We start from the raw sequence: 14,902 nt of genomic DNA, 5'->3' as shown, positions 1-14,902 counted from the left end.
TGGACTATAAAAAACAAACATTCTCTAGTATTTGTCATTTTGACCTTTCTTGTTATTAAATAAATCTTGTCATGAAATAAATGTTTTTTAATATTTGTGCCACAATTGTTGGCAGCCCTAGAAATTCTTAAGAAAGAAATCTAATTGAAGAATTTCCCCTTTCATATTTTATGGTTTATGTACAGCTGAGTGATTAGGAACACTTAAATGGCCAGACATGACTTCATTTTTCACTGGGGTATGAATATTAGAGGGCAAACTGTCTCAGTCATCCATTGTCATGGAACAGAACAGAGAATACAGCAAGAAAAAGCCCATGTCTACTATCAGGGTGTAATATCCCGTCACTCTCTGTCCCTGTCTTTCTCTGTTTTTGCCTTTATCTTGGTTTTCTTGGTTTCCCAGAGCCATGTGTTTTTGTTTATGTCTGCCATTTTTATGTATGCATCCAAAAAAGTCTTGCATAACATCCAGTATAAAAAACAAGAAAGGCACAAGCCCTGTGACCGCAAGGTCGCCGGTTCGATCCCCTCAGCTGACAGTATATGGCTGAATTGCCCTTGAGCTAGGCACCTAACCCACAATTGCTCCCCGGGTGCTGTGGATAGTTACCAGTGATATCTGCTCGTTTGAAACTCCCTGCAGCTGATTCCTGATATGATACAGTGATAAAGTTCTCTGTTCAAATAAAGTTAACCTACTTTGACCAGTAAATATTTATGCTGCAAAGACATTAAAAGACTGAATGGCTCTATCGTCTTTGATTGTCCTCAGGAAACATCTCTGTTGTGTTGAGACTAACATTGCAGCTTTTCTGAAGTTGCATATGTTTGCATATTTAACGTGCATTTATGAAATGTAGTAATCGAGCAGTTGTTTTGATGAGTGTTTTCTGAGTTGACAGTGAGTTTTATTATTTTGCAGAGTGTTTGTAAAATGCTTCTTGCCAGAGACAGTCCTGCAGACGCATTCAGTGGACCAGGTCATAGATACACAATCTGGCCAGACCTAGACAACAAGAGTCTTATTGAGAAAGCATATTTTAATTCCATACTAAAGTTGTTCTTAAGAAAGGTTCTCAGAGTTTGCAAGTGAATGATTTATAAAAACGAGAGTGCTTGAATCTAAGCTCAGAGCTTTGACATGTGGCGGAGTTATTTATAAATCAGTAGAGGTGAGTACATGTGAATGAACTTCAACTCAAACCTTTAACTGAGACACAGACTCCATATTAATCATTTCTTTGGAAGAAAATATTTCTGAAAAGGTGTCTTAAATCTTTTGAGCATATATTGTAGGTAACACCGACAGTGAGATGAAAATGTTTCTGTATTTTTTTCTCTGCAGTAGTTATGGATGCCAGACCTATTGAAATGCCAGCCCTGGGAAGACCTCTGTTTCCTGGCATGCTGTACGACTGCCGCAATGATTCCTTTATTCCAGGTAGAACTTTCATGATGTTTAGTGTATAAAACCATCAGGCCAACTTTATAATTAGCTACAGCGCTTTGTCACTTTTATCACTTTGTCACTTCATCATGCATCTTAAGTGTCAGAATTATATCTGGAAAAAAGCCAAACCACAAAAAATAGCACATATAAACACAACCAAGACGCATTTAAAATAGACGCAAATCTGATCACTCAAACCATTTCAGGAGGTGGTCTGAGACGGTTGACCCACATGTTATAGCAGTGTAAACTTTTAGTGTCTTCAAGGCACATTCAGCAAACAAAACCTCTGCCAGTACAACTAAATCTCCTCCCCACGTCACAGGGCTTGTGAACTGTGTCTATGAGGAAAACCACCATGGTTGCCTTGTAGAGAGTGGGTTTACAAGTTCCGACCCACAGAGCACTCGGCTTTGAGTCTGACTAACTGGAGACACATTTGACCGCAAAGTATAAAAGGTGATACTAGTCACATGAAGTGACCTGGTGTAAACAAGGTCTAACACTGTTTTATAACAGGATTATGTAGCTTTAAAGATATTCATTTTCCTGATTGTCTCCTAACTGTTTTCTATAGAAATGATACTGGTGTTTTTTAAATATTTTTTCTGCTGTTTTCTTCTGTATGATTTGAGTTGGGTGGGACTAAAACCAGAAAAAAAAAACTAAAAACTCTCAATAGAAAAGGCCACCATCACTCTTTCTCCGGCAATTCGTAGTAAAACATCACAGAAATGGTGGATAACAGTTCAAAGAAAATGTGATGTAGGTGATTAGGTATGCCAATATGTCAGCTACTCTTTATTTTATTTTACTTATTACTTTATTTATTTACTTATTATTTTATTTGTTTTTTAGAATGGCAGATCCTGTCCTCTGTAGTTTTTGTGTGTGTTTTGTTGAGGTTTTTGTGGTTGGAAGGTGCCTGAGATGGACATTTCTGAAAATTAGACGTTCTTCTTCTGTAGGGCAGAGTTGTGCAGCTCAAATCTCCATATTTGTTGTTTTTCAGTTTTTATCATAATGTGAAAGTGTCTATTTTCCTCTACATTGTATGTAAATTTCATGCTGAGTGGATCAAAAGAAACAGCCCAAAATTACTTGGAAAAAATTCTGGTTCCATTGACTTAAGTATGTTTTATTCAGACGGCGCAGTGGGTAGCACTGTCGCCTCACAGCAAGGAGGGCCTGGGTTCAATTCCCCGGCCAGGCGACCAGGGTCCTCTCTGTGTGGAGTTTGTATGTTCTCCCTGTGTCTGCGTGGGTTTCTTCCGGGTTCTCCGGTTTCCTCCCACACTCCAAAGACATGCAGTCAGGCCAATTGGACATGCTACATTGCCCCTGGGTGTGAGTGACTGTCTGTCTGTCTGCCCTGTGATGGACTGGCAACCTGTCCAGGGTGTATCCTGCCTTCCGCCCAATGACCACTGGGATAGGCTCCAGCACCCCCCTGCAACCCTGAGGGAGAAGCGGCTTGGAAAATGAATGAATGAATGTTTTATTCATTCTGCTGTAAAGTTACCATTTTGGAGATATAAGGTTTTCTTCTGACAGCAACTAAATGAACCTTGGCAAGCTAAATCTGTGGAAATTTCAAGCTTTAAAGCTTAGCTACCTGTTACAGGACCATACTTAAAGTGAACTGTAGCAGTAATATGATACGTTAGCTTAGTATTACAAAGTGTTTCCACACCATTGTACTTTACAGGCACAATGAAGCACATGAGAAATTTCTCCAGTGTCCACAAATATGGACATGCTAACTCATAATGAGAGCTTGTGTAACATCAGTCCCCCCCGCCAAAAAAAAATAACAAACATTTTAAAGAAATACTGACCATGATGCAGCTAAAATGGACTTTTATCCTACATCAAATACAGTGTAATGCAGTGATGAGACGCTGTGGTTCGTATTCTATACGAAATGTAAAGGTAGGATAACTAATTTATACTGTACTGTAGGGCAGTGTATATTATGGGAACTTGACATCTACATAAGCACATCACTACAACTGATGTAAACCTACATAAACCTTTATAAAGGCTTATTCCAGTAAGTGTCTTCTGTCCTAAAGGTCATTTTTGTCCATTTTTATTTTGACAAAATACCTATGCCAGGTGACGTTGATATTTTTTCTGAAATTGGGTTGATATTTCACATTTCTTAACCACTTATCCCCCTGGGTTGCGAGGGGGAGCTGGAGCCTATCCAAGGGGCCATTGGGCAGAAGGTAAGAAACCTGGTGATTTAAGGTGATTTACTGCTATTGCTGTGACAGACACACACACACACACACACACACACACACACACACACACACAGTCTAAGCCGCATATTCTCCTGGGCTGAAGCCGATCCCAGCAGTCATTGGGTGGAAGGCAGGACACACACTGGAAAGGTCACCAGTCCATCGGAGGGCTGGGTTGACATGACACTTTAAGAGAAATGGCAGCTCATTATAATAATTGACTAGTTTAGTGTATATCACAGTGCTGATATAAATGGTAAATGAAACTCAGAGAATGCTTACTTTTGTTTAACCAGCCTGACGTGGCAAGATATGTAGCGAATATGTCTCTGCTACAAAGTCTATGGTGCTTCACCCCAAAAGGTACCATGACACAACCTAATATCAGAAAAATCTGTTACTGGACATAGATCTGTCCAATTTACATCAATGTTGACATCAGATGCAGTTATGACAAAAGACGCCTATTGGAATACGTGTTTATAAATGTTTATGTAGGTCTGTGTCAGGAATCATAAGGCATTTATGTTGGTGTCATGTAACACAGCTTATATCAGTCGTTCACTTGGTAGATAGTTGTGCCCCCTCAGTGTTTTGTTTGGCTCCCTTGTCAAACCGATCCTTACAAATCATCACATAAACATGAAAAAACAATTCTACATACAATAATTTTAAGATCAAGCAGATTAGAAGTGAAGAATACAGTATATTATAATTATCAAATCACTATTTGTTACATATCTTTCACTTTTCATCACCCTCTCATTTTAGGGATCACTTTGTGGGATAAGAAAACACTAAATGAGGATCTGGATGTACATCCACAGCCTAAAACAGATCTGAAACTCTCTGCTTCTGACTCTCTCAGTGACAAGGCTAACCTTCTGGATGTGAGCGCCTCGCTTAAAGCCAGCTTTATGGGGGGGTTGGTGGAGGTTGCCGGATCTGCCAAGTACCTACATGATAGCAAATCTTCAGCACGTCAGGAGCGGATCACCATGCATTTCAGCCAGACCACAAGGTTTGAGCAACTCACTATGGCTGAGTTTGGCAAAATCACCTATCCACAAGTGTTTGACCAGCATACAGCCACTCATGTGGTCACAGCTGTACTATATGGAGCTCAGGCCTTTATGGTGTTTGATCATACAGCTGAAGATAATGAGGACAAACAGGAAGTTAAAGGAAATCTTCATGCTATGATCAAGAAAATACCTTCCTTTTCGATAGAGGGAGAGGCAGAACTGACGTTAAATGAGGGTGAAAAGAAGATGGCTGACAATATCAGTGTCTCATTTTATGGTGACTACGAACTAGAAAGAAATCCTACAACATACATAGAGGCTCTACAGACTTACAAGGACCTGCCTAATATGCTGAGAGAGAGCGGTGCTGTACCGGTAAGAGTGTGGCTGTATCCCCTCAAACTCTTGAATAATAAGGCAGCAAAGTTGGTGAAAGAAATCAGTGAGAGCCTTGTGTCTAAAACAGAAGTTTTGCTGGAGGAACTAGGAGAAGTAGAGAGAAGATGCAATGATTTGGTCAGAAACAGAAGTGTTGATGATTTCCTTGATATGAAAGGTCGGCTGCAGATGTTTCAAGACCTGTTTAGTGCTCACAAGATTGCATTCCAGAAGGCTATCTTCAAAGCCTTACCAGCTATTCGGGGTGGAACGCAGGAGGAGCTGGCACTGGCTAACATCCTAAGTGGGCATTACAGGTCGCCGTTTGCTGCAAACAACTTGAATCAGTGGTTAGACAACATCACAAATGAATTAGACATACTGAACTCTTATATGAGGGGGCTAAGGGACATCAGAGTTGTGACATCACTAGGTCGGCTTAATTCCATTCTCTTTGATCCTGACATAGATATAGTGATATGCTTGTCTTTCACGTCTCTGAAGTACAAAGACACATATCTGGACGCACTGAAAGATTTTGTGAATTCTGAAGCGCTTGTAAACCCAGTGGAAACAAGCACAGCATACTCTTTCCAAGTAACGGAGCCTTGGTTCACTTCTTTTGACATTTCCAATGCCATGAGACAGAACCTTTCTCTCTTTACAAGTTTTTCAAAGGCCAACAAAAAAGAGGAGAGAACGCAGTTCGTCATCGCCTCCATCTCTGACACCGCCAATCCAGGTACCTCCATCCGGCTTTATGAAAAAGGCAAACTAATAAATCCAAAGTTCCAGCCAGTATCCAAGCCTCCCCTACCAACAGTGGAGATCCAACGTCAGGCTATAACCCTGAAGCTTCAAAAATCCCCAACTGGAGAAACACTGAAGTTCAGAGTAGAATATGCGATGGTAAAGGCAGGTGAAACAATCAAGGAGCAAGACTGGAAGACCAGAGACACTCCGGATGCAGAGAGACCTTTTGTACTGGATAAACTGCAGCCAAGGGACCAATACTTACTCCGGTACAAAGCTGTCAGTGCTGCAGGAGTGAGTGAAGCCAGTGAATCTGTCCGTGCAGAAATTCCTGAGGGGTTTGAAAGTGAGTAAGCTGTCTCTCATTTAAAAAACACAACACACATGAACAGCTGAACAAGTTTTTAACTACTAGCCTGTAAAACTCTTTAAATTAGATGTCTATTCTCAATGATGACGGCTACTGTCACAATGAACATACATCACCATAAGGAGATTTGTAATGAATAACATTTTCTTTTTCCACTGTGGAAAAAGCAATTCCCAGAAAGCTAACAGTTTTCCTAACAAACTCACGGCACACAACATATGCTTGCGATAGTGGTTTTAGTAGTTATGAAAATTTTTGTATTGCAGTTTGCTGTTTGTGTGTGTAAAGGAGAGGTTACAGTACTGCACTGGGAAAAGTAGATTTGTCAGAATATGTACTTTCAGCACAGAAAGTGGGTTAACCAGTTCTCAAAATCAGTTCCAGGCTTGATGGTGGGAGGTACTGGAGGAACTGAACAAGTTCCTGTCATTCATGTGACATTAAAGAAGATCAAGGTTTGGCTGGAGAAGCACACGGTCAGTGAGTTTCTTTTCTCTCTCTGATTACATTTATTCTTACAGTACATTGTAAATCCTTGTTTCAGTTGCTTTTAGTAGATATGGGAAAATGCTAGGGCGTCAATTTTTTTTATTGTACAGTTAACATCACAGCCTTAAACACACACACAAGCTGATATCTACATAAATAATACTCATCGGTTTAACTGATTCACCTTGTGGGTTTTAGGGAAGTTAACCCAAATGCAATGATATTAAGGTAATCAGAAATGATTCTCTTCTCCAGGTCGGCTCTCTCCACGTGACATTCAGCAACGACGAAGTGCATCAATACGGCACTGAGAGACAAGGTGCAACAATCCAGGAATTCACATTTCAGGATGGTGATCGTTTCCGTTCACTGACGCTGTGGCCAAACACAACTAAAAATCGTCTGGGAGGTCTTGAGTTTGATGTTGTTAGGAAAACAGGGCTGACTGAGGTATTTTCTGCTAAAATCTCTGGACGGGGAGAGCCTGTGTCCATTGATGTGGGTTCAGGGATTTGCTGTGGGGTTAAAGTGCGAAGTGGGGAAGATGTTGATGCTCTTGGCTTTTTCTTCATAAAGTAAATCAAACATTAAACATAATCATCTTCACAGCAATGACACTGTCAATAGTAATGAACAGAAAATGACAATGAGCCTTTTAAACGTCAGCTTTAGGTATTTTAAACACAGAAATGATTATTGATTTTGTGCTTAAGCTTATTCAACAGTAGGTAATGGCAGCAGTAATGACAAACCAAATAAGGAAGTTACTCTAATTCCAAAGGTATGTGGAAAAAAGCAGATTGACAACAAAGAGGCACTAATTGCTGAGAGCCTATTGATCCTTAATAGTGCTCAGAGTGGCCAACGTAGTGGATTATCTGCTGAGAACTTTCATTCAAATGAGCAAAGTTGTTATTCTTTAAACAAGTGACTATTTCTGCTATTTTCCCTATTACTAGTTATACTGAGAGAAGTTGGAAAAACGGGTAACTTTTTTGACTGTTTTGAAACATAAATTTTTGGCTGGCAAGATGAGCTGAACTTGAGCTTCATGTCGAGTGCATTTTGAAACTGAAATTGTAAAGTGTCTGTTCAGTTTCACCAAGTGCATTCTGGACATTTGGGTGATGAGTGTGAGCTTTTAGCTGAAGTGCACCGAAGTTTGACAATGTAACCAGCAGCTTTAGTAGTGCAAGGATTGACACAACCAAAAGACTTTCCACACGTACTTTTAACAATACTTCAGGAAAGACGAGGGTCGATATTTATTTAGGCAAAGCCCACCCCTGATATTTTATTGAGTGTTGTAAATTCTACTAAGAGATTTTATCCTGTCTGTCTTTTAATTTCACTATTATGTCATTATTAATCTTTTTGTTGTTTTTTTGCTGTGATTAGCTACAGTATATATTCACTATCGCATGATCTCATTTAATCAGGTGTGATTCTTGTGTGTGTTACTGGGGATGTGGTCTCAGGCTAAATCTTCTCAAAATGGATTCTTTGAATAAACCTGGCAAAGCATTTTTGGACTTTTCCACCTTGTGGTTTTTCTTTTCCTCCCCCAAAAAACTTACAATAACAAAGTATTAAGAAATTTTAGTTTGAAACTGTTTCTTCATTTCCTTCAACAAATCAAAAATATGACATGGCAGGCATTCGATTTTTCTTCATCCCCTTTTCTCTGAGCACAAACAATGGCAGCCATGATAGCACCAAAAATAAGACAAACTCTTCATAGGCATTAAACAGTTCATATTTATATCAGGCCTGATAAAGAGGAGTAGGTGCTTCCTTGTAACAAACTATTTTCATTGATTTGAGCTTTAAATTCCTATAAATGAATATACAATGAAACAAATAATAGCAATGATCAATAACTCTTTAATCCAGTTATGGGTGCTAAATAGACACTGCACCGATTTAGTACATAGTGCAAAACAAACCGTGAATCTGCCTCTCTAGCTCTTACTGAACAAAGCTGCATGTGGACAAAAATGTAAAATTAGTGTGAATACATTTCTTTGCAAGTTTTTTAAAGAAATCTTTCGCATATCTGTGTGATCACCAATGGTGCAAATGTTGCACTCTTGAACAGACTTGAGCCAGTAAACCTTTGCTTTGTTCCACTTGCAACTTTATTTTCCCAGGTTCAGTGTTGGAGTTGTTTTTTACACGAAGCCATCTACATTTTTTTTCTCAGAACTCTCTGCTCGCCTCTCTCCCTCGCTCTCACACACGCTGACTCCCGCGCTTAACTCCTCCCCTATCAACCCCCCAGCAACCTCTGACCCCTTTGTAAACAAAACTTATTAACAAAACGATATAAATGCTATAAAAATATATGAAACAACAAAACATTCCACAAATTGTGTACATTTGCCTCTAACAACTTAAATATGCCTTGTATAAATAAAATAACAAAAAAATATACGCAAGTAATGTATTCATGAACTGGAATTCCTTCCCAATATTCTTTTAGGCTGCAACACCCTCCCCCACTAAAAAAATGTAGACAAACATTTTCTTTTTATCCTCAAGGGCAAATTACGAATAACAGCATAACCTTTAGTAAATAACAAGTGCGTGTTAAAAAAAAACAACAATGTATATTACAGAATGATCAGTCCATGGTTTTCCTTTGTTTTTCCTGGCAGCAATACGAAACTAAATCTTTATAGTCCATTAGTATTGATGGGTTGACGGTCCATGGAAGTATTGGTGGGCCCCCCAATCTTCACAAAGGGACAGGGAAAACTCCATATACACCCAAAAATTATGTGCTTACACATTTCATTAAGCCATGCATCTCAAACTATCATACTACAAATAAACACATCAGTTATTTTACAACCGCTTGTGTCCTATACTGTAGATATCAAGCTCAACTACTTATCTCTACATTCTGTACCTTATTATCTACCTTAACACTATGACTAACTTGTATTCAAACGGGTTTAAAGATTTATGGAAGGTGTCTTCACTTCTACCTTTATCTGCCTAAAAAAAAAAAGGATACGTCAATGACGATCTTGGTGAGGGGTCTTGACTTGCTTCTTTCGATCTTGAATTTTCAGACCTTCAACTGCTGAAAGGTTGGCTGTCCTAGCTGGTCATAGGTGTAGACACGCCGAGGCAGTCTGACTCTCTTTGGCCTATCTCTTCCTATTTCAGCATCCTGCCCTTTACTTTCCACTTCAACAGCAGGAGATCCGGATCTTTCATCTGGGTTGTCACTCTCCTCCTCACAAACCTCTTCAGGTTGCTCTTCAAGCTCACCTGTCTTCATAGGTTCCTCCATGATAATTCTTCCCTTAGAGCAGAACTCCTCTGCTTCCACGTTAAGGGGTGAATCAGCACGTCTCATCATCCCCCATAACTGGTACTCCTCTTCACTGGAACTGTCAGAGTCTGTCAGGTAAGTATCATGTTGGTTTTTGTGATTTCGTCTTGTTCTCGGTTTTGGTGGTTTTTTGTTATTTTCTCTTTCCAGGCCCAGTTCATGAGACTCAGGCTCTTGTACCAAGTAGGGACATGGTAGAAGTAAGTTTCGATGTAAAACACGTCTTCTTCCAGTTCCTTGTAATGGTTCCACCACGTAGACTGGACTATCAGGCCCCTTTCTTGCCCTGATCGCATGGATTGTGTCTTCCCAGTGACTGCGTAGTTTTCCAGTACCTCCTCTGGGTGTGAGGTTCCTCACCAAGACATGGTCACCAGGTTCAAGGGTTGAACTCCATATACGTTGGTTATAGTTTTTCTGTCCTCTTCTTGCACTTTTTTTTATATGATGTTTTGCAATGGCATATGCTTCTTGCATAGCCTCTTTCCACTTGTCAGCATAATCAGTGCGGGATTGGTTCTTTCGTTCTTCTTCCTTTGGAAACATGAGATCAATGGGCAGAGTAGGTTCGCGACCAAAGAGAAGGAAAAATGGGGAAAACCCTGTGGCATCATGCACAGTTGAATTATAGGCATGGACTACCTTGTTCAGGTGCTCTTTCCATCTAGATTTCTGTGACTCTTCTAGCGTCCGCAACATACTCAGGAGGGTTCTATTGAAGCGTTCCGCAGGGTTAGCTTGAGGATGATACACCGACGTACGTGAGTGGTGGATACCACAGTAGTCCTGAAGCTTGCGAAGGAGTGCATTCTCAAACTCTTTTCCCTGGTCATGATGTATTCTAGATGGGAAACCGAAACGCATGATGAAGTCATCAAAGAGTTTCCTGGCAGCAGTCTTCCCTGACTTGTCTTTTGTTGCATATGCCTGTGCATACTTGGTGAAATGATCTACGGCCACAAGTATATACTCCTCACCTCCTTTACACTTGTCCACATGTAGATAGTCAATAGAGATCATCTCAAATGGTGCAGAGGTTTCAATGCTCTGTATAGGTGTTCTTATGACTCTGTTTGGTTTCTTTCTTTTTATGCACCGACACTCTTGAGTCACGTAATGCTCCATCTCCTGCCTCATTTTAGGCCAATAGAAGCGTTCTCTTGCTAGAGCCACCATTCGATCTGCACCTAAGTGTCCCATTTCCTCATGTAGATGTTTGTAAACAATGGGCTTCAGCGACTCAGGAACAACTAACTGTTTTCTGGTTGCAGTCTCCCTTCTGAGAATTCCGTCTTTACCTATCTGTAGACGAGGCCACTCTCTGAGAAACTCTCTGACTCCTTCAGTCTCTGCCAACTTGTCTTTGTACTTCAAGTGATTAGATGTCCTTTTTAACTCAAAGACTCTACTTATGACCAAGTCTGCATTCTGGGCAGTTTTGATGTCTTCTGATGCGAGAGGCTGAATTGACTGCAGATGATGCTCCTCTGGCAGTGCATCTACATTGCAAGTTACTGCTGAGATCCAATTAATTTCCCCTGTTTTCTCTCCCTCCAGAGCTTTTCCAATACATGCAATGGCCTCCAGTGGACATTCTTCAGTACATTCCTGCAGGATTTCCTCGATGGGTCTTGATCTCCGTGACAAGAAATCTGCATCTCGATTTGTAGGTCCAGGTCTGTACTTGAGGGTACTTGATCGGTAGTCTGCCAGTTCTGCCACCCAGCGGTGTCCAGCTGCATTGAGCTTTGCAGACTTAGTAACATATATCAAAGGATTATTGTCACTGTAGACTGTGAAATGGGGCGCATGAAAGAGATAATCTCGGAAACGCTCTGTTATTGCCCATTTCAAGGCCAGAAATTCCAATTTACCAGAATGTAACTTGTAATTCTTTTCGGCCATGGTTAGCGTCCTTGAGCCATAACCTATGACTCTGAGAACACCCTCTTGACGCTGGTACAAAACTGCACCTAAACCCTCGTCCACATGAAGCACAAAGGGTTTCTCTAGATCCGGATACGCCATCACTGGTGGGTTAGTCAACTGATCTATTATTTTGTGCAGTATCTCTGTGTGAGTTGTTGTCCATTGGACTGGATGACTTGGTGGTAACTGAGTACTTTTCCGATTATTCCCCTTTTTCTTTGGTGTTTGTCTCAGTTCAGACTTGGGCTTGGCTAACAGTTCATACAGAGGCTTGGCTATCCTGGAGAAGTCTGCAATATATGATCGATAATAGCTAAGGAATCCCATCAGCTTCCTCACTTCTCGCACCGTGGCAGGTGTCTCTTGCTTCAGTGCTTGAACTGCTTCAACCTCCTTCGGGTTCATCCTGTACCCCTCAGCAGAGATGATTCGGCCCACGTAACAGACCTCACGTTTGAAGAAGTCACATTTCTTTGGCCGTAGTTTTATGCCACATTCTCTCTGGCGTGTCAAGACCTGCTTTACATCGTGGATGTGCTGTTCGAAGGTAGGGCTAAACACCAGGACATCATCTAAATATGGGACACAAATTTCATCCCGGAGACCCTCAAGACATCCCTCCATGTAGCGCTGAAAAGCTGCCAGTGCATTAGTAAGTCCGAAAGGGATCCTGACCCACTCATGAAGACCCCATGGAGTAATGAAGGCAGTGCAGGGCCTGCTTTTCTCGTTCACAAACCCCTGGTGATAAGCCTTGCCCTGATCCAACACCGTGAACCAGGAATTACCTCCCAAGTTTTCCAGGATCTCTTGTATCCTTGGAATAGGATGACGATCAGGCAGTGTTTTCTCATTCAGCAGCCTGTAGTCCACGCATAGGCGGAGACCACCGTCTTTCTTTCTGACGCAGACTACTGGTGAAGAATAAGAAGAACAAGACTACTGGACCCAGCCTCGATGAAGTAAGTCCTGTATGTGTGCTTTTACTTCTTGGTAGAGGTGTCTAGGGATTGTGTTGTATGTCCTTTGCACAGGTACATTATCTTTTAAAAGAATGTCCATTTTCAGGTCTTTTACGCATCCTGTGTCCCAATCATTCTTTGCAAACACCTCACATTCTTCTCTTAGCATCTGTTGTACCTGCTGCTGCTGGTCATCAAGCAAATTACTTAGATCCACAGGTGGGTCCCATGATTCACCTTGTGATTCTATGCTAGACTGCTGTATATGTGGGGTGTTTTTACTTTTGCAGGGCTCTAGTCCCAGGGTTTCTATTGATTCTGCTTGTAATGGGTAGACAGCATCAACACTGTATAACAGACCAAGCGGGGTACGACCCCAAAGCTGGATGTCATTTCCAGTGGTGTTTTCTATGGTCACCCCTATTTTACCATCCTCTTCTAGTGGAAGCTGAACCAACTGTTCTCTAATGACTAGGCCTGTCGGCCAAGGAGCTTCATGGTTTGGTTCAAGCACAGCATGTGATGTTACTCGCAGCCTTTTATTTAGTGATGCACAGTGTACTGTTGTCACTTGTTTCTTGGGGATGGTCACTTGTCTTCTGCCCATTCTGACTAAATGAGGTTGGCTTTGAGGGTTTTGTTTCTTCAAAACGGACAAAACAGCTCTCGCAGTTCTACGTCCTACCTCTAGGGCAGAGCACAATCTTCTTACCATGTGAGCAGATGGAATACTATTTTTAGGTGTCATTTATTAGCGCTAGCTCTTCAATCACATTAAAGCCAATAATGGGACGTTCAACATCACTGCTGGCGACCAGGATTGGAACTAGGACTGGTTTGTCACTCATTCCAACCACTGCATTCTTGGACAATGTGAATTCAACTTCTATCCACCCTCCGTATGGGATATTTGTCCCATTTGCAGCTGAAAGCTCCAAAGCTCCATCCTCAAGCAGCTCTTGTACTGGTCTTATTTCTACATCTGGAAGGTATTTTCCTTTCCAGCTCTTTCCCACTATTGAGACCTGTGATCCCGTGTCCCACAGTATTGTGGTATCCACTCCTCCCAAAGATGCTCGAACTTGACATCTTTTCCCTACCAGCTTTGCAGCTTGCCACTGTTTACCAGTGAGGGGTGTTTTAAGGCTGAACAGGTCTGTTTTGGTCTTGTTTTCTGCAGGATGGGAAAAGACTTCTAGTTTATTTATGTTTCCGGAAAGATTTTTCCTGCGACAGCCTGATGCCCAGTGTTCTTCACTGCCACATTTATAACAGTGACTGCACTTCCCATCAGGATTGGTTACTTGACATTTCCGGCACTGTCCATTGTTAGTAGCTCTGTTTGTAGGTCGTTGATTTCGGTATCGCTGTTCATTTACTTTGTTTGGTGGGGGTTCTGTGGACTTGTGGAGACTAGCAATTTGGGTGGTGAGCTGCTGGATAGCTTCACATATGGCTTTGTTACCTTGGTCTACCTTTTCCATTAGTGTGTCAGGTTTTTTTGTCTCAGTCGGTTCACTCTTGTTTGATTTACATTCATTTTCTGTTTCTTCAATTTCCTCTTTAATTGTTGCCACCTTGATCATTTTTGCTTTTGATGTAGTTGACAACTTATTCTTTCTTTCCACCTCCAGTGTGTATGCAGCTGTCATTTTTTCCAGAAGGACCTCATCAGTAACATTTGGGTTTTGCAAGTATGGTTTCATGTCCCCTCGAATGGCTTCATCATGGAGACCTGTAATTACAGTCTGGAGGAACTGGTTTTGAATTAGTGCAGAACCATATTTTAAACCAGACTGAACTCTTTCAGATGCAAAGGCAATCTGTTGTCTCAAATCCATAGCTCGCACCAAAAACTGTATGGGCGTTTCTTTTGGTTCCTGCACTGCACGCACAAGGGAGTGATACAGCTCTGTAGCATCCTTCTCAATATAATGAGTCCGCAATATTTT

General features: G+C 41.2%; 1 protein-coding gene across 1 annotated transcript; it reads left to right on the top strand.

Moving 5' to 3' along the window:
• The first annotated feature begins 1,352 nt into the window (after nt 1-1,352).
• LOC108435947 (neoverrucotoxin subunit beta-like) lies at nt 1,353-6,211 on the top strand. Its single transcript, XM_017712108.2, has 2 exons — nt 1,353-1,443; nt 4,473-6,211. The coding sequence occupies exons 1-2, from the start codon at nt 1,353-1,355 to the stop codon at nt 6,209-6,211; spliced, it is 1,830 nt and encodes a 609-aa protein (XP_017567597.2).
• Nucleotides 6,212-14,902: the final 8,691 nt, after the last annotated feature.

This window comes from Pygocentrus nattereri, chromosome 12 (assembly GCF_015220715.1).
Source record: "Pygocentrus nattereri isolate fPygNat1 chromosome 12, fPygNat1.pri, whole genome shotgun sequence".
NCBI lineage: Eukaryota > Metazoa > Chordata > Actinopteri > Characiformes > Serrasalmidae > Pygocentrus > Pygocentrus nattereri.
This window is presented reverse-complemented; position numbering and strand designations above follow the sequence as displayed.

Bases quoted from the DNA above. Each gene is read 5' to 3' on its own strand.
- LOC108435947 (XM_017712108.2), top strand. From the start codon at position 1,353: ATGGATGCCAGACCTATTGAAATGCCAGCCCTGGGAAGACCTCTGTTT. The intron at 1,444-4,472 runs GTAGAACTTTCA...CTCTCATTTTAG, and splicing joins CAATGATTCCTTTATTCCAG to GGATCACTTTGTGGGATAAG.